The sequence below is a fragment of the Podarcis cretensis genome (genome assembly GCF_951804945.1).
Source record: "Podarcis cretensis genome assembly, chromosome: 6".
Lineage (NCBI taxonomy): Eukaryota > Metazoa > Chordata > Lepidosauria > Squamata > Lacertidae > Podarcis > Podarcis cretensis.
In genome coordinates, this window is record NC_137175.1 from 1506845 (window position 1) to 1534440 (window position 27596).

At 50.2% G+C, this 27596-nt stretch overlaps 1 protein-coding gene across 2 annotated transcripts; it reads left to right on the plus strand.

Annotated features, from left to right (window-relative positions):
- Positions 1–175: 175 nt before the first annotated feature.
- On the plus strand, positions 176–27263 carry LOC307217881 (uncharacterized protein). 2 transcript variants are annotated; one of them, XM_079979904.1, is made up of 7 exons: positions 176–538; positions 3638–3778; positions 4632–4793; positions 6466–6603; positions 6748–6930; positions 26473–26640; positions 27108–27263. In XM_079979904.1, the coding sequence occupies exons 1-7, from the start codon at positions 457–459 to the stop codon at positions 27128–27130; spliced, it is 897 nt and encodes a 298-aa protein (XP_079836030.1). In that variant the 5' UTR covers positions 176–456; the 3' UTR covers positions 27131–27263. The 2 variants fall into 2 exon arrangements, with proteins under 2 accessions (XP_079836030.1, XP_079836029.1); XM_079979903.1 differs by lacking the exons at positions 26473–26640; positions 27108–27263 and adding exons at positions 7479–7646; positions 8241–8403 and having other exon boundaries at positions 180–538.
- Positions 27264–27596: the final 333 nt, after the last annotated feature.

Genomic DNA, 27596 nt, shown 5'->3' on the forward strand with positions numbered 1-27596 from the left:
AACCTCTTCTTCTCATGAAAGCAGCCCAGGTGGGCAATGACATCCACACTGGAGAGGGGAATACACCTGCCTCCTGCAGCCAAGAGCCCTTTCCCCTTTGGCACGGCTGATGCCCTCTTTCTGAATGCCCCAGGCACAAGCCCACCCAGACTCAAGGTCTCCCTTGGTGCTTGGAAGCACCTGGAGGCAGCTCCTCATTTCTGTGATCCTTTGCATTTTGATAACAGAAGAGGCACGCCTAGGACAGAGTCATCGCCTGCCTACGAATGGGGTGCTGGCTTGGAAAGGTTCCTCTCCAGTCACTCAGATTCTCCAGCCTTTCCCAACCAATCCATTCCTTTCTGCTTTCTGTTCATTCTGGGTGGAGCTGAGAGATTCCCAAATGTGCTGTCAGTTCCTTCTGCACAGGATATAAAGCCTTCTGGGCGCAGGCAGGGGAATCAGACCTGCTTTGCCATGAAGTCCATCGGCCTCTGCCTGCTTGCGCTCCTTGCCTTCTGGGGTGAGCTGGCTCCTGTGTCTGGTCAGATGCCTCTAGGTGAGTGTCTCTTTGGACTCCCTTGTCCCAATCTCCATCTTTCTAAGCCCCCATGGGAAACACTCTCTAAGGCAGCCTCCCTCTGAATTGGCTGCAATTCCCATGAGCCTCTGCATCTTCTGGCTGTGCTGGTTTGGGGCTCCTGTATGAAACCCTGTCTGGGTAGCTGAAAGAGTCCTCATTGCCAGGAAACCACCGTCTCCTGTTCCATAGCTTCCCCTTCCCTATAGATCCTGCTGTCAGGGGCAAGAGGGATCAGACTTGAGGTGGGTGAAATGATCTTATGGGCCAATGATCTTATGTTTTCAGAATTTAAAAAAGAACTTTATGTTCGCAAGAGCAGGCCTTTTCTGCAATGGCTCCCCGTTTCTGGAATGCTTTCCCCAGGGAGATTTGCCTGGCACCTTCATTATAAACCATTAGGCACCAGGCAAAAACATTCCTCACTAACCAGGCCTTTAGCTGATTGTCCTCCCAATGCCCTTTTAAAATGCCTTGGGGTGGTTTATTGGGTTGGCGTTTATTGGGGGGTTGTTTGATTGTGTATTTCGTGTTTTTATATTGTGAATTTATCCTGTGAACTGCCCTGGGACTTGAGGTATAGGGTGGTTTGCAAAGAAGAAGAAGAAGAAGAAGAAGAAGAAGAAGAAGAAGAAGAAGAAGAAGAAGAGTTATTTTTCTAGAAAAAGAGGTGTCAGAACTCACCATGAACACCTCCCTCATTCTCTAAGAATGGCAATGGCACCTACCTGAGAGGAACTCACTGAGTTCCGGCTGAAAAGAAGCCCTGATAATAATAATTTACCCAAACCATTTCAGAATAGTGCTATTGGTCAGACATGGATATTAAGAGTCACTTTGTAGCTGTGCTGCTTTTACATATTGTTACGATGTGTTTATTCATTTTTCCCCCTTTGTACATTGCTTGGGTTTTTCAAACTGTATTAAAATTGTGATGTCCTGTTTAGCCATGACTCCTGCATTAGACCAGATGACTGTCTGCATCCCTTCCAACTCTACCCTCTGATAATTCTGTGATCAGAAGCTAATAGTTTCCTCCTGGTCTTTCCCTCTCTCCCCTTTTGGGATGGGACTGAAGCTCAGTGGGCAGAATATCTCCCCTGAAGTCTACTGCCAGCCAGTGCTGACAACATTGGGCAAGATGTAGCAATGATCTGACACTTCCTATATTTAAGAGCCCTGCTGTCTATGATGTGCTCATAGAAACCTTCTTGTTGTTTGACTTACTCCTCCTCCTGATCTGCTTTCATTTTATTGCTGTTTTTCAGCTGCCTCTCTCCTAACGGTGAAGCTAGCATGAGCCTTCATAGGATCATAGAAACACAGGATGGGAGAGTTGGGGGAGACCACCAGGGCCCCCTGCAATATTTTGCCCAACGTGGGGCTCAAATCCATGACCCTGAAGTTAAGAGTCTCACGCTCTTCCACCTGAGCTAGACTTGCCTCTGCCAGGTCAGATAACATCTTCTGTTCCTCCCTCTCCTGGGAGGAGCCATCGCTCACTCCCTGCTCTTGGCTGAAGGAGTCCTGGCAGGCAGACATAGGATCTGGCCCTGGAGCTTTCATCCATGCCTGACACTCAGTTTGGATCTGCATGCTAGAGAGAGGTGCCCCCCCCCCAACCACAGGCTGATTCAGCACTCAGTCTCCCTCTGCTCCTGTGACACACGTGGTGGGAAGCTGAGAGAAGGAGGGAAGACCCCACACGGTGTGTCCATGCCCCTGTGGCAAGCTGGGCTCCCTTTCTGCTTCCTGGGACAGGGGGACACCTACGGATATTGGCAGGATTTATTGATTCGGCTACCTGGCTTTAATTGTCCCTTTTCACTGATGCTGCTGCATTTTTATCTATTTCTTTGTATCTGAATTTGTACTGCTTGTTTGTTTAATAAAACATTTCACAGTGGTTTACAGCAATATAAAGAGATAAAACCAGACAATAAAATAATTATCCTACAGAAAAATAATCTCTCAAAGGACCTGTTGATGGCATTTTACCATTGCACTGTGGAGAGCGTACTAGCTTATGGTCTGTGTGTGTGTGGTTTGGGAGCTGCACGGCCAGGGGAAAAACAATGCTGTCCAGGGTTGTAAAGACTGCGGAGAGAATAATTGGGTGCACTCTTCCCACCTTGGATCAAATCTATGCTGCCAGGTGCCATAAGAAAGCTGCAGAGATAGCGCAGGATAGTGCGCACCCCGGAAATGATCTCTTTCAGATTCTGCCTTCTGGAAGAAGGTGCAGGGTTATAAAGACCAGCACTAGCAGCCTGAGAAACAGTTTCTATCCAAATGTGATTTTGGTTTTTAAAGCAGTGTAAGGAGTCTCTATGGGAGTATATTGTATTTAAAAATGGGAAATCATAGTTTTTAGGGGGTTAACCAGGCTGGGATAGCTGGGATAGCAAGCTTGTTGGTTTTTGAATGTCCGTTGTAGATTTTTTTCAATTCCGTTGTTCTGTATGGGACAATGACAATAAATATTATCGTATTGTATCATAACAATTAAAAGTTAAAAACAAAAAACAAATTAGAAACAAACACCAGCAGACCATTGTGGGGGAATATATTCTCAATTGCCTGTGCAGGCCTGGAAGAATAGAAAGGTTTTCAGCAGGTGTTTAGATGTTGGCACAGAAGGCTCCTGCTGAGTCTCCAGTGGCAGGGAGTTCCACAGGAGTGGGCCAATGACAACTTGGTTGTTGTCAAAGAAGCCTCAGCAACCCAAGGAATGATCAAGGATGCTCCTGCAGATGATCTCAGTGATCGAGCTGGAATATCAGGGTTCAGGTGATCCCTGGGGTCTCCTGGACCCAAGTTGTTCAGTGCTTTGTAAATCAATGCCAGGACCTGAAACCCGACTCAGTAGCAGATGACACCTCCATGGTGCAGCTTCTGAAGGAGGTTGAAGAAGCATCTCTTTCCCCTGGCTTTTGATGCTTCAGGTGTATGCTTTGCAGACCCATCTGAATTTTAAGATTATAAATGGTTAGTAACCCATTTTAGTAATGGCTTAGTAATTCATCTCTCTCTCTCTCTCTCTCTCTCTCTCCCTCTCTCTCTCTTTCTCCATCACAGAGAAGCCTGGCACCTGTCCTACTCTGATCCAAAACAATGACACCCAGTGCGGCCAGTTCTGCTCTACGGACAACAGCTGCGCAGGGAGTGAGCGCTGCTGCCAGACCGGCTGTGGGCATCAGTGCATGCTCCCACTTGAGGGTAAGCAGCAGCCCCTCTTTTTGGGGGGAGAAATGAAGTCAGGAACCTCCCATCTGCCTCACCTTCTGACCCAGATGTGCTCTTGACCACCCATCCATACACACAAGGGCGTTTGGTGTCTATTTGGGTGGAAAACTCAGGCAGGGATCCCCTTTGGGTGACCTGGTTGGCCACTGCGAGAAAAGTGTGGGAATGTTCTGGGGTGCAGGAGAGAATATATTGACTAATTATATCCTTATCCAACTTGTGCTAACAAGTTCCCAAAATATCATCAGAGTTTATAGACATTCCCCTTTAAGTTCGCAACGGTAACGCTTGCACAGGTTCGCTAGAACCTCTATAATAATTACTCTGGTAATTTCCCCTTTTGTTCCCTCTTAAAATATAAGACACGACACAGTCTTTATAAAAGTATAAAAGAGTTTACTCACGTTCTGTTCACAATATGATCCCAGAAGGCAGACAGCTTTAAAAAGGTTACATACACTTAGAATCTATCTTATAGGAAGATAGTACTGTCCTCTCTTGGCTGAGAGCCAAGAGGGCATGTTGCTCCTTCAGAAGATGAAGATGAGAGAGAGAGATATGGCTGCCTGCCCTGTGCTTTTATCATTTACCTGCACAGGTGAGGCCACACCCACCTCTGGTCAAATGCGGAGGAAGTCCGTCCCCAGGAAGTTTACCTGCTTGCTAGACAGACATCCCTCCCCATGTTCTAACATGTACACTCTAGGAATGTTGTCATTGACTGCTCCTGTGTTTACATCCCACAAAAAGGATGCTGGACTAGATGGGCCATTGGCCTGATCCAGCAGGCCCTTCTTAGCTTCTTACATTCTCCTTTCATCCCCAGACCAGCCCGGCTCCTGCCCCAGGCTGAGCCCCCAGCCAGACCAGGCTGCGAACTGCTCAACGACTTGCAACAACGACCAGGACTGTGGCTCAGGACTCTACTTGCCAATCCAGAAGTGCTGCAGCAACGGGTGTGGACAGACTTGCCAGGTGGCTGAAGAAGGTATTTCTTGGGTGGGGAAAGAGATGGGGACCTGATTGTGGGGGGAGCAGTTGAGTGCTTGTGGGTGGGAGAACCAGTATTAAATTCTGCACAGGAAGAGGTGTTGGGGCTCAAGCCCACTTGGCTGCCGCTCACGCAGTCTCCACTCCCTAATGCCAAGCTATATGGTGGTGGCTGCCAGTGGTAGGAGCATAACAGGGGGAAATGAACTCTGCACATGCTCAGATGTTTTCCCCTTTCAATGATTTCCTCACATGCTCCAGGAGTGAGTCCTGGCATGCCAAACACAATTCCAGGGCTTTTCTTGGTGGCATGGGCCACCTAGCGCATTTCAGAAATACCCAGAGATATGCATATGAAGCTGTAAACGCAGGAGTTCATTAGGAGAAAGGACGTCTTCACACAGCAGCACATAGTTGAGCTATGGAACTCACTCCCACAGGAGGCGATGGCGGCCACCAACCTGGGACTCAGCTCTACAGCTGCAAATAAAACATTTTCAGTGTGTTGTAAAGTGCATTATACAAATGTAACACAAGGTGGTGATGGTGAGCTATGGCAAATTCCATATATTTTTCAAAACTGTTTTTCAAAAAGCACTTTCACAACCTTTCTTATACGTGTCTAGATTCCACACTAGATGGCTTTAAAAGGCAGATTCATGGAGGAGGAGAGGGTTCTCAGTGACTTTTGGAAGGATGGCTCTGTTTGCCTCCACGGTTGGAGGCAGCGATGCTTCTGAAGGCCAGCTGCTGGAAACCCCAGGAGGGCAGAGGGCTCGTGCTTGGGTCCTTCTTGTGGGCTTCCCATTGAAGCGTCCAGTTCGCCCCTGGAGAAAATGGGCCATTGGCCTGATCCAGAAGGCTCTTCTTGTGTTTTTATGGAGTGGGTGGGTGAGCAGGGAAAGTCAGAGAACCTGGACTTAAGGGGGGTGGTGTTGCACAGCCCAGCATGGAGGGACTTAGTAGGGCCATCCATGGGCTTTCCTGTCCAGAGGTAAAGTTGGACACATGCCTCTGTCAAGTAGGGAGGGCTACAAAGGGTCATCTAGTTAGCTCCCGCTTGGACTACTGCAACGCGCTCTACGTGGGGCTACCTTTGAAGGTGACCTGGAAACTGCAACTAATCCAGAATGCAGCACCTAGACTGGTGACTGGGAGCAGCTGCCGAGACCACATAACACCGGTCTTGAAAGACCTACATTGGCTCCCAGTACGTTTCCGAGTACAATTCAAAGTGTTGGTCTTGACCTTTAAAGCCCTAAACGGCCTCGGACCTGAATACCTGAAGGAGCGTCTCCACCCCCATCATTCTGCCCGGACACTGAGGTCCAGCGCTGAGGGCCTTCTTGCGGTTCCCTCCCTGTGAGAAGCCAGGTTACAGAGAACCAGGCAGAGGGCCTTCTCATTGGTGGCGCCTGCCCTGTGGAACACCCTCCCTTCAGATGTGAAGGAAATAAGCAGCTATCTTATCTTTAAAAGACATCTGAATGCAGCCCTGTTTAGGGAAGTTTTTAATATTTAATGCTGTATTGTTTTTAACACTCGATTGGGAGCCGCCCAGAGTGGCTGGGGAAACTCAGCCAGATGGGCGGGGTATAAATAAATAAATTATTATTATTATTATTATTATTATTAGTCCCACCCCCAATCTCCCATCTCTTTTTTTCCAGAGCACCCTGGCGTGTGCCCAAAAGTGGAACTGGTGCGCACCTTTGCCCCCTGCAATGACACCTGCAGAGACGACCGAGACTGCCCTCTCACCCAGAAGTGCTGCTTCACCGGGTGCAGCCAGGGCTGCATGGACTCAGGTACTGGCAAAGCCCCTGGCCCCTTCTGCCCCCACCCTCTCTTCTCTGGGCAACTGGTGGAGGCAGCAGCCGCAGTGCCAACTTAAGTGCCCTGGAGCCTGAGAAGCTCCCCTCATGGACCTCCATTCATTCTCCCTCCAACAGTTCGCAGTGACCGATGCCATTTGCTGCCTGAAGATGGAATATGCAGCGCTCGCTTGATACGTTACTACTACAACCCATCACAGAAGAAGTGCAACCAGTTCATCTACGGTGGCTGCTCGGGCAACCGCAACATGTTTGAGACAAAGGAGGCCTGCGAGGAAGCCTGCGGGAAAATCAGCCCAGGTACTGAAAGTGGGACCCACCAGAAATTCATTTTATTGGCTTCGTTGATTGTGTTTATCGCCTACCTTCATTGCCATGGAGCTCACGGCTGCATGCGTCGTTCTCTCCCTTCCTCCTTTAATCCCCACAACAACAACACTGTGAGGGAAGCTATGGCCCAAGTCACCCAATGAGCTTCGTCATGTTTTGAAATTGAGCTTTTTCGGGATTGGTGTGTTTTTGCAGACCTCGGAAGGAGAGCTTTGGGTGGGAGCTTTGGCAAAGGGTTGAGAGGCAAGAGGGCTGCAGAGATCTGAACCAGCTGCCACAAGCAGGTCCCTCAAATTCAGTCCCTGAGCTGGACTCGCCCAAATAGCCCAAGGCACAATTCCGCTCTGCCTGGAAAGAGAAGGCTCCATGACTCCTTCCCCATTTATGGAGGGGCTTTGCATTATTCCTATGGAGGAATGCATGCAGGGAACATGAAGTTGGAATTAAAAACTCTTGACACCTTCCTGCGCTAAGAAAAACCTCTCTGCTTCCTCTTTCTCCCCCTTCTGTGGCCTCAGAGGTCTGCAAGCTGCCAAAAGACCCTGGCCCATGTCTGGGTTATTCAGAATTTTACTACTACAACTCAGCCACCAGGAAGTGCGAGATATTTGTCTATGGGCTCTGCGGGGGGAATGGCAATCGGTTTCGTACCATGCTGGAGTGCATGATGGTCTGCGGGAACTTAGGTAAGATTCATTCTTTCTCTCTGTGTGTGTGTGGTGGGCAGGGAGCAGACTGTGGGGCTCCACAGGCGTCTATCTCAGCTGGGCTGCTGGCACCATCCCGTCCTATGCATGGACGAACTTAAGGATGGTGGATCTTCCCCTTATCACAATGGAGGAAGGGGCTTGAGGAGCTTCAAGAGGAGCCAGACTTGAAGCACATGGGATGGGTGACATCTGGCTTGACCGCAGTACATGTGGGGCCCTAATAGACCACAAGCTTAGCATGAGTCAAAAGAGTGATGCAACAGCAAAGAAAGCTCATGCAATCCTAGGCTGCCTCACCAGAAGTCTATTGTCCAGATCAAGGGAAGTCATAGTATTGCTCTAGGCTCACCTGGAGTTGTGTGTTGAGTTCTGGGCACCTCAGTTTCAGAAGGATAGTGACAAGCTGGAAGGTGTGCTTTAAATGAGATTCCTTCTTGCAGAGGGTTGGACTAGATGACCCTTGGGGGTCCATTTCAACTCTACAATTCTATTATTCTATCATTGCTGCTGCCTGCCCTAAGGGGCACATGCCCAATTACTTGGCTGACTCTTTTTCTTTTCTTCCCCCAGAAAACCCCACTAAGGAGGACTGAGTCCCTCAACGTGATCACCTTGTCTGAGAAGACCCCAACCCCAGAACAGACATCAGTGTGTTGCCATGCCCCCTCCTTCTATCTCTGGGGAGGCTGCTGTGGGATCATCTATCCCCAAATAAAACCTGAGCTTTCTGGCATGCGCTGAGTCTGGTTCTTGCATCGCATGACATGAGGCCTCAAGAGGAGCCCCACATCCGCTGCTGCCCCAGAGGGGGGGGAGCATCTCTCAAAGCCCCTCAGCTGCTGGGCTGGTGAGATTTGGGCCTGGAAGGGGAGAGGATATTTGTCGAGATCAGTGGCTCCCCAGTGTTTTGGGGCCACTGCCCCCTTGGTTCCATAAACTCATCCCCAGTGAGTTTACCCTGTGAAAAGGAGCATTCAGAGTAGTGGTTTGAACCAACCCCATAAAGAAAATAATAACACTGTGAGATTCACATTACAAAGCCAGAGCCAGGAGGGTCCTTCCACTGAACCTAGGAACCAAGTGCTTCCCAAGCCCCTCAGTGGCCAAATGCCCAGAGGGGGCAGCAGGTGGGAAGGCATGGAGGGCCCACCTTCAGGCGAGAGGGTTGGCCTGTTCAAGGGGGCAGAACTCGGAAGAAGCTGCTGGGGGGCAGAGACTCAAGAATGCTCAGTTTGGCTGCTGGAGCAAGTGGCTGCCTGAGGCAGCCCCTAGCATTGCCCAGGAGCTGCACTTGGGCTGGGGAGAAGATCCAGTGGCCAGTCATTCCAGCCCTACACTGCCTGCCCTTGTCGTCCTCTGTTCTGCACTTGGGAATCCTGGAATGCTGAGCAGGCCAGATGGGGAGGCAGAAGGATTTGGTGGGAGCAGACATCATGCCACCAGTCAGCAGATCCCAGGCCTGCCTGTCTTGTTCTGCCTGGGGAGCCATTTCCCAAAATGGGTCTTGCCAGCTGGCAAGTGGAGGTGCCTTTTCTCAGAAGAACGCTCTTCCCATCAATGGTCTTCCTCCTCCTTGGGAAAACAAAGCACATTCGTTTCACAGAATCATAGACTTGCAGAGTTGGAAGGGATCCAAAGCGTTATCTTGTCCAACCCCTTGAAATTATTATGAATTGTGGCAGGAATGCCCCAGAGCCAGCTGCCTCTGTCCCTTTAATCATCCACCCCCATGGATTGGGACCATGAAGTCAGAGGAATGAAGGACACAACACCATACTGTATATGGCTGGGACAATATCGGGGGGGGGGGAATTACCACACGCAGGAAAGAACAATGATTACAGACTGAATACCTCACTTGAAACTTTATGTTGCTTAACATATTAACATGAATTGAAACCATAAGATTGTAGCTGTTATACATGGGATTGCTATCTTGAAGGGAGTGTAATTGAAATTATTAGGATTTTGGAACTCAGAAAAAAACCACCAAAAAACCCAAAGGGGAACCCATCAAAACTAGCATGTGAGGAGGCCAGTTTAACTAAATTGTATAATTATATATGAATGTGTGTGTGTGTGTATACACACACATATACAAATTGGTTTTAATAATTGTATTAATTGGATAAAATTGACATTGTTATAATGAGGCTGCTATTGGAACGATATTGGAAAATAAATAAAAAATATTTATTACTTCAGACGTAGCCAAAGAAACCTTTTTTATTATTTTTAACCACTGAGCCTGAGCTTATTCTGAATTTTAGCCCACCTGACCTTCAACCTACAACTGTTGGCTACTTGTGTCTACTCCTCCTTTGTGATTTCCCCTTTCTTCCATTTCTCATACATGCCCTTCTTAGCTCATCTGCAAGCTCCTTATGCAGCCACACCAGTTTCCTTAGATGCCCCCCCCCTTTCCTTTCTTGTTAGTATTGTCTGCGTTTGGGCCTCCAATGTTTCTCCTTTTAGAAACTCCCATCCTTCTTGGACTCCCTTCTCACTGAATATTTCTGACCATGGGGTCTCACCCAGTAGCTCCTTCAGTTTTTTGAAATTAGCCTTCTTAAAGTCCAGGGTGCAAGTCCTTCATGGAGAAGTTCCCAGAGAAGGCTGTGCCAGTGGCAGCTGCAAGCATTCTTGAATGATGCTGAATATTTGGACCCATTCCAACCTGGGTTCAGGCGGCCTGATGGATGACCTCTGCAGAGAGCAGGACAGGGGGAATCATAAAAAGTAGGCTTGGAAAGGACCTGAGGGTCATCTATTCCAACCCCCTGTAGTGCAGAAATGCTGCCTTGCTCCTGCTTCTATCTGCCTTGCTCCTGCTTCTAGATCTCTCTTTGGCTTTTGTTTCCATTGACCACGTGGAACAGTTCTAGGGGTCTTAATAGGTCACAAGCTTAACATGAGTCAACACTGTGATGCAGGAAGAGGAAAAGGCTCATGCTATTCTAAGCTGCATCAGCAGAAGTGCACTATCCAAAGAGTTTTGGGAAATGCTTCTTTGTTGCACAAGATAAGAATGGAAAAGCGCCAGGAGGGCTCTAAATTAAGAGCTTCCTGGTGTGGGATGTAAAACACAGGAGCAGTCAATGACAACATTCCTAGAGTGTACATGTTAGAACATGGGGAGGGATGTCTGTCCAGCAAGCAGGTAAACTTCCTGGGGACGGACTTCCTCCGCATGTGACCAGAGGTGGGTGTGGCCTCACCTGTGCAGGTAATGATAAAAGCACAGGGCAGGCAGCCATTCTCTCTCTTGCCTCTCTCTCTGCCATCTTCCTTCGATGAGGAAACATCTAAGGATGCTCTCTTGGCTCCCAGCCAAGAGAGGAGATAAGGACTATCTTGCTACAAGATAGATTCTGAGTGTATGTAACCTTTTTAAAGCTGTCTGCCTTCTGGGATCACATTGTGAACAGAACGTGAGTAAACTCTTTTATACTTTTATAAAGACTGTGTCATGTCTTGTATTTTAAGAGGGAACAAAAGGAGAAATTACCAGAGTAATTATTATAGCCCCTTCATGGATCACTGCCTTGCCGTGGCGAAGGGGCTTGAAGAACTCAGAGAAGCTATGAACTATGCCGAGCAGGGCACCCAAGATGAACAGGTCATAGTGGAGAGTTTTGACCAAACGTGATCCACCTGGAGGAGGAACCGGCAAGCCACTCCAGTATCCCTGCCAAGAAAACTCCATGGACAAAGACAACAGGCATATAAAAGTTATGACGCTGGAAGATGAGCCCCTCAGGTCGGAAGGCGTCCAACATGCTACTGGGGAAGAGCGGAGGGCAAGTACAAGTAGATCCAGAGCTGATGAAGCGGCTGGGCCAAAGCCGAAAGGACGCTCAGTTGCGGATATGCCTGGAAGCGAAAGGAAAGTCCAATGCTGTAAAGAAAAATATTGCATAGGAACCTGGAATGTAAGAACCATGAACATGGGTAAGTTGGAGGTGGTCAAAAATGAGATGGCAAGAATAAATATTGACATCCTGGGCATCAGTGAACTAAAATGGACGGGAATGGGTGAATTCAGTTCGGATGACCATCATATCTACTACTGTGGGCAAGAAACCCGTAAAAGAAATGGAGTGGCCCTCATAGTCAACAAAAGAGTGGCAAAAGCTGTACTGGGATGCAATCTCAAAAATGATAGAATGATCTCGATACGAATCCAAGGCAGACCTTTTAACATCACAGTAATCCAAGTTTATGCACCAACTACTGGTGCTGAAGAAACTGAAATTGGCCAATTCTATGAAGACTTACAACACCTTATAGAAGTGACACCAAAGAAGGATGTTCTTCTCATTATAGGGGATTGGAATGCTAAAGTAGGGAGTCAAGAGATAAAAGGAACAACTGGCAAGTTTGGCCTTGGAGATCAAAACGAAGCAGGGCAAAGGCTAATAGAGTTCTGTCAAGAGAACAAGCTGGTCATCACAAACACGCTTTTCCAACAACACAAGAGACGACTCTACACATGGACATCACCAGATGGGCAGCATCGAAATCAGATTGATTATATTCTCTGCAGCCAAAGATGGAGAAGCTCTATACAGTCAGCAAAAACAAGACCTGGAGCTGACTGTGGCTCAGATCATCAGCTTCTTATAGCAAAATTCAAGCTTAAACTGAAGAAAGTAGGAAAAACCACTGGGCCGGTAAGATACAATCTAAGTCAAATCCCTTATGAATACACAGTGGAAGTGAGGAACAGGTTTAAGGATTTAGATTTGGTGGACAGAGTGCCTGAAGAACTATGGATGGAGGCTCGTAACATTATACAGGAGGCAGCAACGAAAACCATCCCAATGAAAAGGAAATGCAAGAAAGCAAAGTGGCTGTCCAATGAGGCCTTACAAATAGCGGGGGAGAGAAGGCAAGCAAAATGCAAGGGAGATCGTGAAACATACAGGAAATTGAATGCAGATTTCCAAAGAATAGCAAGGAGAGACAAGAAGACCTTCTTAAACAAGCAATGCAAAGAAATAGAGGAAAACAATAGAATGGGAAGAACCAGAGATCTGTTCAAGAAAATTGGAGATATGAAAGGAACATTTCGTACAAAGATTTCCATAATAAAGGACAAAAGTGGAAAGGACCTAACAGAAGCAGAAGACATCAAGAAGAGGTGGCAAGAATACACAGAGGAATTATACCAGAAAGAAACGGATGTCTCATATACCCCAGGTAGTGTGGTTGCTGACCTTGAGCCAGACATCCTGGAGAGTGAAGTCAAATGGGCCTTAGAAAGCACTGCAAATAACAAGGCCAGTGGAAGTGATGGTATTCCAGCTGAACTATTTAAAATTTTAAAAGATGATGCTGTTAAGGTGCTACACTCAATATGCCAGCAAGTTTGGAAAACTCAGCAGTGGCCAGAAGATTGGAGAAGATCAGTCTACATCCCAATCCCAAAGAAGGGCAGTGCCAAAGAATGCTCCAACTATCGCACAATTGCACTAATTTCTCACGCTAGCAAGGTTATGCTTAAAATTCTACAAGGAAGGCTCAAGCAGTATGTGGACCGAGAACTCCCAGAAGTGCAAGCTGGATTTAGAAGAGGCAGAGGAACCAGAGACCAAATTGCAAACATGTGCTGGATTATGGAGAAAGCTAGAGAGTTCCAGAAAGACATTTACTTCTGCTTCATTGACTATGCAAAAGCCTTTGACTGTGTCGACCATGGCAAACTATGGCAAGTTCTGAAAGAAATGGGAGTGCCTGATCACCTCATCTGTCTCCTGAGAAATCTCTATGTGGGACAAGAAGCTACAGTTAGAACTGGATATGGAACAACTGACTGGTTCAAAATTGGGAAAGGAGTACGACAAGGCTGCATTTTGTCTCCCTGCTTATTTAACTTATATGCAGAATTCATCATGCGAAAGGCTGGGCTGGATGAATCCCTAGCCGGAATTAAGATTGCCGGAAGAAATATTAACAACCTCAGATATGCAGATGACACAACCTTGATGGCAGAAAGTGAGGAGGAATTAAAGAACCTTTTATTGAGGGTGAAAGAGGTGAGTGCAAAATATGGTCTGAAGCTCAACATCAAAAAAACGAAGATCATGGCTACTGGTCCCATCACCTCCTGGCAAATAGAAGGGGAAGAAATGGAGGCAGTGAGAGATTTTACTTTCTTGGGCTCCATGATCACTGCAGATGGTGACAGCAGCCACGAAATTAAAAGACGCCTGCTTCTTGGGAGAAGGGCAATGACAGGCCTAGACAGCATCTTGAGAAGTAGAGACATCACCTTGCCAACAAAGGTCCGTATAGTTAAAGCTATGGTTTTCCCAGTAGTGATGTATGGAAGTGAGAGCTGGACCATAAAGAAGGCTGATCGCCGAAGAATTGATGCTTTTGAATTATGGTGCTGGAGGAGACTCTTGAGAGTCCCATGGACTGCAAGAAGATCAAACCTCTCCATTCTGAAGGAAATCAGCCCTGAGTGCTCACTGGAAGGACAGATTGTGAAGCTGAGGCTCCAGTACTTTGGCCACCTCATGAGAAGAGAAGACTCCCTGGAGAAGACCCTGATGCTGGGAAAGATGGAGGGCACAAGGAGAAGGGGACGACAGAGGACGAGATGGTTGGACAGTGTTTTCGAGGTTACCAGCATGAGTCTGACCAAGCTGCGGGGGGCAGTGGAAGACAGGAGTGCCTGGCGTTCTCTGGTCCATGGGGTCACGAAGAGTCGGACACGACTAAACGACTAAACAACAACAATTATTATAGAGGTTCTAGCGAACCTGTGCAGACGTTACCATTGCGAACTTAAAAGGGAATGTCATAAACTTTGCTGATACTTTGGGAACTTGTTAGCACAAGTTGGATAAGGATATAATTAGTCAATATATTCTCTCCTGCACCCCAGAACATTCCCACACCTGGCACACCTGAGCACAGTTAGAGCCAGGTGATAAGAGCTGCCATGTCCTCTGTTGGAGCCAGACTTGCTGCCTCCATCCTTGAGGTGCCATGAATCAACCTTAGGGACCATTCTTCCCTCGGGGAAGGCTGGAGGCTGAGGAAGGTGTGATCCCGTCTGGGGATCTGGATGGGAGGGGCTCATGCAGGCTCACAGGTGTATCATAAGGAAACCTGGGGGAGCAGGGAGAGCAGAGGAGGAACTGCTCTCCAGACAGCTCTCTAGGTGGAGAGTAATAGAAAGCAGAGTTCATCGAGAACCAGTATTGAGACTTGTGCTTTTCAACTTTTTCACAAACAATCCAAAGATGGGATGAGCAGTGAGGTGGCCCAGATTGCTGAGGATATTAAATAGTTCAGGTTGCTTTAGCTGCTTTGTGATCGTTTGTTGCAAAACCTTCTTAGAAAGAAAAGAATGTCCACTCTGTCCCACTTCCTGACCTGACCTCTGTCCCTTCTTCCTTCACCACCTTCTTTGGGAATCCCCTATTGAACCTGTTTTCTGAGATATAAGTGAGTCGTGGGCTGGGCAGTAGACTTAGCTTGTCCACCATGGGGTGGGGTGGCCTCCTCCTCCTTGTGGGGCTCCTTGCTCTCTGGGGTCAACTGACACCTGCCTCCAGCCAGTATCCAGGTAAGCCCTTTCTCCTCCTTCTCCCAGTGCCACAGAACCCTTTCCCTTTCACAGAAAGATTGTCTATGCATGCCTCCCCATTTGGAAAACTGCCCATTTATTTAGCTTCCTACAACTTAACCAGTTCAAGATCCACAAGAGGACCTCTCCTCTTACTCCTTGACTGCTCGACTTACTCAGGAATCTTTGAAGTAGAACCATAGGATCATAGAGTTAGAAGGGATCCCTACGGTCTACAGTTGTGTAATTCTATTGTTGTAGATGAGGGCCCTGACTTGGCATGTGTTACGAAGACCTGGGTAGATGAGCTGGGAAGGGGATTGCTCTCACTCAGCTCTGTCCACCTGGGTGTCCAATAAAGCACAAAGCTAGGCTGGAGCACTGAAGAAGGAGAGAGGTCTATTGGTCCTGTGCTGGACCCGGGGGGGGGTTACAGACAGGCATGGTCAGAGTCCTGTCCTGGGTCGAGGGTCTGGAGACTGTCCACCAAGGGTGAAGCGGGGTCCAAAGCAAGAAGAACTCCGGAAGAACAGGTCTGGGTGCTGGTAGAAACAGGTTTCCAACAAAGTTGCTCCCGCAACCTGGGACTGGGCTGACTGGCCTTTATCTCCTCTGAGGCCAGGGACGGTCCCGGCCCACAGGTGACCCGCCTCTCCTGACCTTAAGGCGAGCACTCCTCCTGAGAGAACTTAGTTCCCTCCGCCTCTCTGCCCTGAGTCTCTGCAGCTCAGGAGAGGCTGGAGGGTTACTGGACCTAATGGTCAGGGGCCCCTTTACCTTTACCTTTTACCCCCTCCACACCCAATTTCTGGTGTGGCAGCTTTGGCGAGCTCCTCAAGGGCAGGGAGTCAGGTGAAGTCAGGAACAGGCATGCAAGCAGGGAGCCAGGGCGGGTCAGGAGCTCTGGCAGAACAGCAGGACAGGGTTCAGGCAGGGACTAGCAACCAACAATGTTGCTCCTGCAACTTGGGACTGGGGCTGGCCGGCTTTTATCTGCCGCAAGGCATAGGGCGGCCCCGATCCTCAGGTGACTCACCTCTCCTGGCCTGGAGGCAAGCACTCCTCCTGTGGGAACTTAGTTCCCTCCACCTCTCTGCCCTGAGCCTCTGCAGCCTCCCGTTGCTCGGTCCCTGCTCTTGCCCACCTATCAGTTCGAAAGCACGTCAAAGTGCAAGTAGATAAATAGGTACCACTCCGGCAGGAAGGAAACAGCGTTTCTGTGTGCTGCTCTGGTTTGCCTTAGTCATGCTGGCCACATGATCAGTAAAGCGAGATGAGCACTGCAATCCCAGAGACGGCCATGACTGGACCTAACGGTCAGGGCTCCCTTTACCTTTACTTATGCTGCATTAGATGTGCCATTGGCCTGATCCAGCGGACTCTTCTTATGTTCTTAGGAGTGTGGCTTGTCAGCCCCAGCCACAGTTCAGCTCTGCAGCCCAGGTGGGCAATGACATCCACTTTGGAGAGGGGAATACACCTGCCTCCTGCAGGCAAGGGGCCCTTTCCCCTTTGGCACAACTGATGCCCTCTTTCTGAATGCCCCAGGCACAAGCCCACCCAGACTCAAGGCTGGCATCGGGTCTCCTGGGTTTTGGCTGCACTTCCCCTGGGGCTTGGAAGCACCTGGAGGCAGCTCCTCATTTCTGTGATCCTTTGCATTTTGATAACAGAAGAGGCACGCCTAGGACAGAGTCATCGCCTGCCTACGAATGGGGTGCTGGCTTGGAAAGGTTCCTCTCCAGTCACTCAGATTCTCCAGCCTCTCCCAACCAACCCATTCCTTTCTGCTTTCTGTTCATTCTGGGTGGAGCTGAGAGATTCCCAAATGTGCTGTCAGTTCCTTCTGCACGGGATATAAAGCCTCCTGGGCGCAGGCAGAGGACTCAGTCCTGCTTTGCCATGAAGTCCATCGGCCTCTGCCTGGTTGCGCTCCTTGCCTTCTGGGGTGAGCTGGGACCTGTGTCTGGTCAGATGCCTCTAGGTGAGTGTCTCTTTGGACTCCCTTGTCCCAATCTCCATCTTTCTAAGCCCCCATGGGAAACACTCTCTAAGGCAGCCTCCCTCTGAATTGGCCGCAATTCCCATGAGCCTCTGCATCTTCTGGCTGTTCTGGGAGGTGGAGTCTGGTGGGCACCAAGTTGAGAAACCCCTCATGGGTAGCTGAAAGAGTCCACCAACTGAGCTGGCGTTGTGTCCTCCTTTCACGACGTCCTCATGAGGGATCCTTCGGCCAGGTTTCTCCCACTCCTTTCTAGCAGGTCAGATAACATCTTCTGTTTCTCCCTCTCCTGGGAGGAGACATCGCTCACTCCCTGCTCTTGGCTGAAGGAGTCCTGGCAGGCAGGCGTAGGATCTGGCCCTGGAGCTTTCATCCATGCCTGATGAAATATACTCAGAGTCGCAAAGTGATTTCATGCTCTTTATTCAGCTCATAGTGGTGAGGAGGAATGAATGAAAGTCCCCTCAAGGTATCTGCTTTATATACATTATTTACACAATGGGCTGAACATGATTGGCTAATTCCGGAATTCTACTGTAAGCCAATCAGGTTGTGGATTCACTTCTATCTGGAGCATGATTGGGTAGTTCCTGCCAACCAATCATACTGCTGCATTGTTCTAGGACCAATCAGACTGCTGCATTCTGAATCCTATTGTTCTAGGACCAATCAGGCTGCTGCCTTTTGGATCCTATTGTTCTAGGGCCAATCAGACTGCTGCAGTTTGGATCCTATTCAACCCAGTACATAACACCCCTCCCCTCTAAGTTCCAGTCCTGCCCGGGAGGTCGCATTCATAGTCCTCAAGGTACGCTGGCGGCCTACGTGTGCGTTGCGGCCTGGGGTGTTCCCTGGTCCGGGGTTCAGGTTCTGGCTCGTGTTCCAAGGATGCTGGCTGTGATGGGGCTGTTTGGTCTGGCGCAACCGGCTCACTCAGTCGTGGTTCTGGTTCCGGTGTCCTTTCGGCCTCGCAGGTCCTCTCTGTATTTACTGATTCTGCCTCTCCTGCTGGCCCCTCGTGCTCTATGGGCCTCACTGCCCCTCTGTTCCCTTGGGACTCCTCTGCCCTTTCCTCCTCCTGGTTTTCTCCTGGGAATCGTCGCCGTATCTGGTCGCAGTGGCGGCGCCAGCATTGCCCCCCATCCGTTAGCACCTCATACGACACGGGGCCAGTGACCCTGGTGACTGTGGCGGGTACCCATGCTGGGCCTGCCCCAAAATTCTTTGCGTACACTGGGTCCTGAGCCTCGAAGGTCCGGGGGTTCTTGCCTTCCCCCACCACTGCCTCATCCTGAGCTCTATCGGGGTGAAGGCGGTCCAATCTGATTGCAAGGCGCCGACCCATTAGTAGTTCAGCGGGGCTCCGGCCAGTCGTTGAGCTGGGGGTGCTGTGCTGTGCTAGAAGGAATGTGGCAAGGCGGTACTCCCAATCCCCTTGTGTCATACGGCGAAGGGTGTCCTTGGTGGTCCGCACCATGCGTTCTGCTTGGCCATTGGTGGCAGGGTGGAATGGCGCCGAACGGATGTGGCGGATGGCGTTCTGCGTTGTGAAGGTTTGGAATTCTCCTGACGTAAATGCAGTCCCGTTGTCTGAGACGAGAGTGTCAGGGAGCCCGTGGGTTGCAAACAGCCTGCGTAGTACCCGGATGGCTGCGGACGTAGAAGTGGACGGTACCAGTGCGACTTCCAGCCATTTGGTGTAGGAATCCACCACTATGAAGAATGTTTTCCCCTGAAAGGGGCCAGCGAAGTCCACATGCAGGCGTGACCATGGTGCTCGGGCGGACTCCCAGGACTGGACTGGGGCCCTTGGGGGATCTGGGCGGGATTCTTGGCAGGCCTGGCAGTGTTTGACCCAGGCCTCTATCTCTCCGTCGATCCCCGGCCACCACACATAACTCCTGGCAAGGGCCTTCATTCTTACTACCCCTGGGTGTGTCTCGTGTAGGGCTGTGAGGACCCTTTTGCGGAGGGGCTGGGGAACAACGACCCTGCTTCCCCATAACAGGCACCCCTTGTGGGCTGACAGTTCATGTTTGCGGGTTGTGTAGCCGGCGAATTCTGGCCCGGGGCTGCTGCTGGGCCATCCCCTCCACACCCAGTCCAGGACCCGGGAGATGACCCTATCTTTCTTGGAATGGTGTGCAACTTCTTGTGCCTGAATGGGGCGGTCAGGAAGCAGCTCCAGGCTCATAACCTCTTGTGCAGGTGCTGGGTCGGGGCCTGTTTCCGGTAGTGGTAGCCTGCTGAGGGCGTCCGCATGGCCCATCGCCTTCCCCGGACGGTGAATCAGTGCATACTGGTAGCTGGCAAGGAAAATTGACCACCGGAGGACGCGAGGAGACAGCACTTGGGGGGTCTGCTTTTCAGGGGCAAACAAGCCAAGCAACGGCTTGTGGTCAGTCACCACGGTGAAGGGCCGCCCGTACAAGAAATCATGGAATTTTTTTACTCCCTTCACGATTGCCAGACCCTCCTTGTCGATTTGCGAGTAGTTCCGCTCGGTTGCGTTGAGTGTCTGGGAAAAGTATGCCACTGGTACCTCTCTTCCATCCGGGAGTTGGTGTCCCAGGACAGCGCCAATTCCATAGGGCGAGGCGTCGCATGCTAGCACCACCGGCAGCCTCTCGTCGAAGTGTGCCAAGACCGAGTTTGAGACAAGCAAGTCCTTGACTGCCTGGAATGCGGCCTCCTGGCACTGGCCCCACACCCAAGGGGCCCGCTTGTCCAGGAGTCTGTGTAGGGGCTCCGCTACCGCCGCCTTGTGGGGAAGGAAGGAATGGTAAAAGTTCAATAGTCCCAAGAAGGCCTGGAGTTCAGTCTTGTTCTTGGGCGCTGGGGCATCACAAATGGCCCGTACCTTGTCCCCAGTCGGGTGGACCCCTTCTGCGTCCACCATAAATCCAAGAAAGTCCACCTGAGGCACTCCTAGTAGACATTTTTCCCGCTTCACCTTGAGACCCGCCGTCTGGAAACGGTGCAGAACGGTGCGGAGGCGGTCCTCAAACTCCTCTGGTGTGGGCCCGGCAATCAACACATCATCGAAGAAGGGGGTGACGCCAGGAATCCCTTTAAGTAGAGAGTCCATTAGATTCTGGAATATGCCTGGTGCCACGCTGATACCGAATTGCAGCCGCTTTACCCTGAATGCTCCTCTGTGCGTCACAATCGTCTGTGCCTCTGCTGTGGCCTCATCTACTGGCAGCTGTTGATATGCTTGGGCCAAGTCCAGCTTGCCAAAAATTTTCGACCCAGCCAGGGTGGCAAGAACATGGCTGACCACTGGCACTGGGTATGCATGGGCCGTAAGGGCCTTGTTTATGGTACATTTGTAGTCTGCGCAGATGCGGACCGAACCATTAGGCTTGACGGGTGTGACAATTGGGGTTTCCCAGGGGGCATTAGGCACCGGCTCCAGCACTCCTTGCTCCACAAGCCGGTCCAATTCCTCGTCTATACGGGGTTTCAGGGCAAACGGGACCCGGCGGGCCTTGAGCCTGACCGGTCGTACTGCGGGGTCAAGCTGTAGAGCAATTGGGGGGCCCGTATACTGTCCCAATTTCCCATCAAAAACCCCCGGAAATTCCTTGCATATGGCGTCCACGTCCACTTGTAAGCTAGTGTGGTTCACCCCGGTGACGACTAGCCCCAGTGGTCCAAACCATGCCAATCCCAGTAAGCTAATGTAGGGGCCCTTGACCACCAGCAATTCCAGTTGCCGCGTCCGCCCTCGGTATTGCACCCTGAAGGTCCCCACCCCCATTGTGGGGACCTTACGTTTCTGGAAGTCCCGGAGGGTGAATGGGGCCGGCCTGAGTTTGGGACCCCCAGTAGGACACAGTTTCCTTAAGGTCCTTGCCGAGATTATGGATAGAGTTGAACCCGTGTCAAGCTCCATGCGGCATGGGGCCCCCTCTATCTGTACGTCAACATAAATTTTCTCTACGTTGGGGTGGGGCAACTGGTATACCTGGAAGTCCGTGAGCTCCGTCGAGTTGCCTTGGTGCGTTGGGCCCCGGGACCTGGGGCTCTTGGATTGGTCATCTGATGCCTGGCGTCGGGTGGGCCGAGCCCGACACACCCGGGCGATGTGTCCCGATTTTCTGCACTGCCTGCACTCTGCGTTGCGGAAACGGCAGGTCCTCCTCTCGTGACTTTCTCCGCAACTTGCGCAGTTCCCTCCTTCTCGTCGAGGCAGCTGTGGTATGTGGGCTGCTTGAGTGCGCTGCTGTACTCGGTGCACCTCCTCCCTGTTGGATCCTGAGTCGTCGGTGAGGTCTTCATGGTGGACCCTCGGTTGGGATGGCTGGCTCGGCCGTGCCTCTTGCGTCGACCTCTCGGCAGCTTCCGTTGCCAGGGCCTCCTCCAGAGCCACCTGGAACGTTAGGTCCTTCTTAGCGTAGAGGCGTCGTTGCAGCTTCTCATCCCTCAGGCCACCGACGAGGCGGTCACGAAGCATGTTCTCCAGCTCTGAGAAGTTGCAGAACCGGGCGGCTTGGCGGAGAGAGGTCACAAACCCAGTTATGGTTTCCCCAGGGGCTTGCCGCTTTGCATAGAAGGCATTTCGACGAGCCACCACTGAGGGCTGTGGCGAAAAGTGCCCCTTCAGCTGTTCCATTATTGTTTTGTATGGAACAGTAGCAACGTCTTCAGGCGCAAGGAGAGCCCGGGCAATTTCAAATGTCTCCTCTCCGCAAACGCTGAAGAATATTGCCCTCTTCTTGGCGTCTTCTTCATCGGTGACCCCTTTGGCTTCTAGGAGGAAGGTGAAACGGGAGGCGTACGCTTCCCAGTCTCCGGATGCTGGGTTGAACGGTGAGAAGCTGCTGTCGGTTGCCATTCTGAGTTCCTTGTGTCCCGGAGCTGAAGCCTGGATACACGGTGCGAGGCAGCGGTGCGGCAGGTGGCGGTGCTGCGGTGCTGTGTGTGGCAGTCAGCTCAGCGGGATCCCACCTTCGTCGCCAGTGAAATATACTCAGAGTCGCAAAGTGATTTCATGCTCTTTATTCAGCTCATAGTGGTGAGGAGGAATGAATGAAAGTCCCCTCAAGGTATCTGCTTTATATACATTATTTACACAATGGGCTGAACATGATTGGCTAATTCCGGAATTCTACTGTAAGCCAATCAGGTTGTGGATTCACTTCTATCTGGAGCATGATTGGGTAGTTCCTGCCAACCAATCATACTGCTGCATTGTTCTAGGACCAATCAGACTGCTGCATTCTGAATCCTATTGTTCTAGGACCAATCAGGCTGCTGCCTTTTGGATCCTATTGTTCTAGGGCCAATCAGACTGCTGCAGTTTGGATCCTATTCAACCCAGTACATAACACCTGACACTCAGTTTGGATCTGCATGCTAGAGAGAGGTGCCCCCCCAACCACAGGCTGATTCAGCACTCAGTCTCCCTCTGCTCCTGTGACACACGTGGTGGGAAGCTGAGAGAAGGAGGGAAGACCCCACATGGTGTGTCCATGCCCCTGTGGCAAGCTGGGCTCCCTTTCTGCTTCCTGGGACAGGGGGACATCTACGGATATTGGCAGTTACCTGGCTTGGGTTGTCCCTTTTTATTGATGCTGTTGCATTTTGATCTGTTTCTTTGCATCTGAATCTGTACTGTTTGTTTGTTTGGTTGGTTGGTTGGTTGGTTGGTTGATAGATTGATAAAACATTTCACAGTGGTTTACATCAATATAAAGACATAAAACCAGGCAATATAATAATTAAAAGTTGAAAAGTTGAAAGCAAAAAAACAAATTAGAAACAAACACCAGCAGACCATTGTGGGGGAAAATATTCTCAATTGACTGTACAGGCCTGGAAGAATAGAAAAGTTTTCAGCAGGTGTTTAGATGTTGGCACAGAAGGCTCCTGCCTAGTCTCCAGTGGCAGGGAGTTCCACAGGAGTGGGCCAATGACAACTTGGTTGTTGTCAAAGAAGCCTCAGCAACCCAAGAAATGACCTAAGATGCTCCTGCAGATGATCTCAGTGATCGAGCTGGAATATCAGGGTTCAGGTGATCCCTGAGGGATCTTGGACCCAAGTTGTTCAGGGCTTTGCCAGTAATACAAGGAGCTTGAACCTGGTTCCACAGCAGATGGCATCTTCATTGCTCAGCTTCCAGAGCTGGTTGAAGAAGCAACTCTTTTACCTGGCTTTTTGACACTTGAGATGTGTGTTTTTAGGACCCACCCACCTTGTTTTTATGATTGCAAGTTGTTTTAGACTGTTTATAAGACTGTGCTTTAATTTTTCAACCTGTAATTAATCAAGAGGTCATTAACAAACAATAACTATAATTATATCTCTTCTGTGATGGCGAAGTCCGGCTCCTCTGAGATCAAATAAATGACGTTAGAGGTGCAAGGGTGGAAATGTTAGCTCTGTGCAAAGAACTGGAGAGAGCAAGTTTGAGGGTGTATGGGTTTCCTCGGCTTGTCATTTCTAGCCGTCCTCCTCACTCAGGCACCTCTGTGGAAAGGTTGCCCACAACCTTTCAGCCGTTGGGACCGTTTGTTACAAAACCTGGTCGGGGGGGGGGAGAATTTCCTCTCTGTCCTGCTCACCACTTTCACCATCCTCCTGAGCTTGCTGTGATTCTGCAATCCTGGGCAATATAAGGGAGCAATCCGGTTGGGCAGTGGACTCTCTACTTAGCCTCACCCACCATGAAGTCTGGTGCTCTTGTGCTCCTTGTGGGGCTCCTCGCCCTCTGGGCTGAGCTGACACCCGCCTCTCTTCAGAGGCTTCCAGGTAAGGGATCCTGTTTCCTCTCTCCTTACAGGCACATGCGTCAAAAGCATTTCTCTAGCAATCATTTGTTGTTGAGAGAAGTGCAGTCATGAAAATTCCTTCAGGAAGCTGGGGAAGCTCAGGGGAACAGCCCTTGAGTTGCATGCAGAAGGTGTGTGGTTTCATTCCCCACTGGGAATGCTGAAATTCAGTGAGAGCGGGGCATTCTGCCACTCTGCTGTGCCACTGGACACCCCCTCTTGCCAAGGTGTTCCTTATATAATTTGCTCCCCTTCCCAGCAATGAGACTTTGCCAGGGCTTCTATGAATAAAAGTGTTGAGGGGTGTGTGTGTGTGTGTGCGCGCCAGACTGGGTCTTTGACCCGAGTGACAGAAAGCCTAGCTTTGGCCCTTTCTTGTGGAGTGTTGCTTCAGCCTCCTCTCCTCCCCCTTCTCATTGGGAGTCCTCCGGACAGCCCCTCCCACTGCCCCGGGAGGGAAGGAAAGAGAGACAGCGGCCAGTGTTGCCCATCATTCAAGGCACCCCAGGGTGCCACAACACACTGGTGGGAAACCACTACCCTCAGCAAGTGATACAGCTCTCCTGTTCAGATATTCAAAGAACAGGGAATCTGATTCTCCTTATTTTTGTGGGTGTAAGTTGCCGATCAGAGGGTCGGTGGTTCGAATCCCCGCGACGGGGTGAGCTCCCATTGCTCGGTCCCTCCTCCTGCCAACCTAGCAGTTTGAAAGCACGTCAAACTGCAAGTAGATAAACAGGTACCGCTCCGGTGGGAAGGTAAACGGCGTTTCCGTGCGCTGCTCTGGTTCGCAAGAAGCAGCTTAGTCATGCTGGCCACATGACCCGGAAGCTGTATGCCGGCTCCCTCGGCCAATAAAGCGAGATGAGCGCTGCAACCCCAGAGTCGGCCACCACTGGACCTAATGGTGAGGGGTCCCTTTACCTTTTTAAGTTGCTTCAAACTGCTTTTAATCTTTTGTTTTAAGGTTGTAATGTTCCCTGGGACCTAAGGGTGAAGAGCAGGTAACTAACGAAAAGGGCTTCCCAATCCACATTAAGATGGGGTGTAGGATGTCCACTAATACATTGCCTCAGAAATGCCAGCCCTTTTCTGACACCCCCTCCCCGCTATGGCCAAGAGCAGCACCCCTTGGGAGCAGCAGACTTGAGGGGTGCAGATTTGGTGCCACCTGCTGGGCTTCTGAGGCAGGGCAGGAGGAAAACTTGCCTTTGCAGCCCAGACCCACTTTCAGGTAAGCTGCAGGAGAGACTTAAGGACACACACCTTGTACCTAGAAGCAAGCCCCGCCCATCTCCCAGGAAATGATGAAGATATGAACAGGATGCTGGCATAGAGAAGACAATAGCTTGATCCTGCAAGCTGCTCTTACATTCTTTCTTTAAGTGGCAGAAGCTTTCGATTTTCACAGCGGCGAGGAGTTGAAATGCCTTCTTTTCCAGCACTGATGAAGGGCTTAGTAATCCATCTCTCTCTCTCTCCCTCTCTCTCACTTTCTCCATCAAAGAGAAGCCTGGCTTTGTGCCATAATCTTTGTATGGACATTTGTGATTGGGGCAGTTTGAAATTTCAATATAAGAGATGGTATCTGAAATAGGACACTAAAACTTTGGACTCAGAATCCAACGGTGGGTAGCCTTGCAAGAATGAAGGTGGCCTTAGAAATTCTGACACCCCAGTTTCAAAGTCCTTCTCTGGGAGGTGGAAATGACAGTTTGGCAGCTGTGGTGTATTTGACGCGTTGCCCTCAGGATTCCTTAAAAGAGGACGACACTCCTTGCAAATCCCCAGAATAAGGAGGAGTCATGTATTAGCTCCATGTTCGGTGATAAGCAACCTTTGCCATAGGGTGACTCCTAGTTTGTGCCCAAAATCATATGTTTTTGCAGCTCTTGGAAGGAGGGTTTGGGGTTGGAGCATTTGGCAAAGGGTTGAGAGGCGAGAGGGCTGCAAAGGTTTGAGCCAGCAGCCACAAGGAGGTCCTCAGATTCAGTCCCTGAGCTGGGCTGGCCCAAAGAGCCCAGGCGCAATTCCTCTCTGCCTGGAAGGAGAAGAGTTCCAGTTACAGATAGGTAGCCGTGTTGGTCTGCCATAGTCAAAACAAAATAAAAAAATTCCTTCCAGTAGCCCCTTAAAGACCAACTAAGTTAGTTCTTGGTATGAGCTTTCGTGTGCATGAAGAAGTGTGCATGCACATGAAAGCTCATACCAAGAACTAACTTAGTTGGTCTTTAAGGTGCTACTGGAAGGAATTTTTTTATTTTGTTTTGGAAGGAGAAGAGTCTGTGATTCATTCCCTCTAGCGGGGTGGTGGGGTGGTGGTGACTTCTTAAGGAGGAATGCATGCAGGGAACATGAAGTTGGAATTAAAAACTCTTGACACCTTCCTGCCCTAAGAAAAACCTCTCTGCTTTCTCTTTCTCCCCCTTCTGTGGCCTCAGAGGTCTGCAAGCTGCCAAAGGACCCTGGTCCATGTGAGGGTTATTCACAATTTTACTACTACAACTCAGCCACCAGGAAGTGCGAGATATTTGTCTATGGGCTCTGCGGGGGGAATGGCAATCGGTTTCCCACCAAACTGGAGTGCATGATGGTCTGTGGGCAAACAGGTAAGATTCTTGTCTCCATGTGTGTCTGAGCTTCTTTGTCTCTCTATTTATCTCTGTCTCTAAATATTTATAAGTGTGCATGTGGAGGGCAGGGGGCAGACTGTGGAGGTCCACAGGGTTCTCTCTCAGCTGCCTTGCTGGTCTCATCCTGCCCTACCCATGGGTGAGTTTACCAACGGCTTCAAGAAAGGAGCTTCTGACTTCTGGCAGTGAGAGCTTTTCATCAGTGAAATGGTCTCCCTTGGGAGGTGGTGAAATCTTATTCTTTAGAGGTTTATAAGCAGGGTTTGGCTGTCTGTCTGTGAGGAATGTCGTTCCTTCTTTAAGGGGGTTGGGCTAGATGACCCTTGGGGGTCCCTTTCAACTCTACAATTGTATGATTCTGTCATTGCTGCTGCTTGCCCTAAGGGCCAGTGCTCAATGACTTGGCTGCCTCCCCTTTGACTCTTTTTCTTTTCTTCCCCCAGAAAACTCCACTGAGGAGGACTGAGTCTCTCAACCTGATCACCCTGTCTGAGAAGACCCCAATCCCAGAACAGACATCAATGTGTTGCCATGCCCCCTCCTTCTATCTCTGGGGAAGCTGCTGTGGGATCCTCTATCCCCAAATAAAACCTGAGCTTTCTGGCATGCGCTGAGTCTGCTTCTTGCATCGCATGACATGAGGCCTCCAGAGGAGCCCCACATCCGCTGCTGCCCCAGTGGGGGGAGAGCATCTCTCAACGCCCCTCAGCTGCTGGGCTGGGGAGATTTGGGCTTGGGGCCTGGAATTGAAGAGGATAATCAGTTTTTCTCAAACCTTTTTTGGGTCACTGCCCCCTTGGTTCCATAAACTCATCCCCAGTTCCCCCTTACAGTATTCAGAGCAGGCTCGAGTTGGATCATCAGAGAAAAGGTTTCGGCCAAGATATTGAAAGAAAACAGCAGCCAGGAGGCCTGATCTTTATTGTTGCACC

What these genes read in the sequence shown, in the direction of transcription:
- LOC307217881 (XM_079979904.1), top strand. Translation starts at nt 457, where the DNA reads ATGAAGTCCATCGGCCTCTGCCTGCTTGCGCTCCTTGCCTTCTGGGGT. An exon ending in GTCTGGTCAGATGCCTCTAG is followed by an intron (nt 539 to 3,637) that starts GTGAGTGTCTCT and finishes TCTCCATCACAG; the next exon opens with AGAAGCCTGGCACCTGTCCT. An exon ending in GATGGTCTGTGGGCAAACAG is followed by an intron (nt 26,641 to 27,107) that starts GTAAGATTCTTG and finishes TTCTTCCCCCAG; the next exon opens with AAAACTCCACTGAGGAGGAC.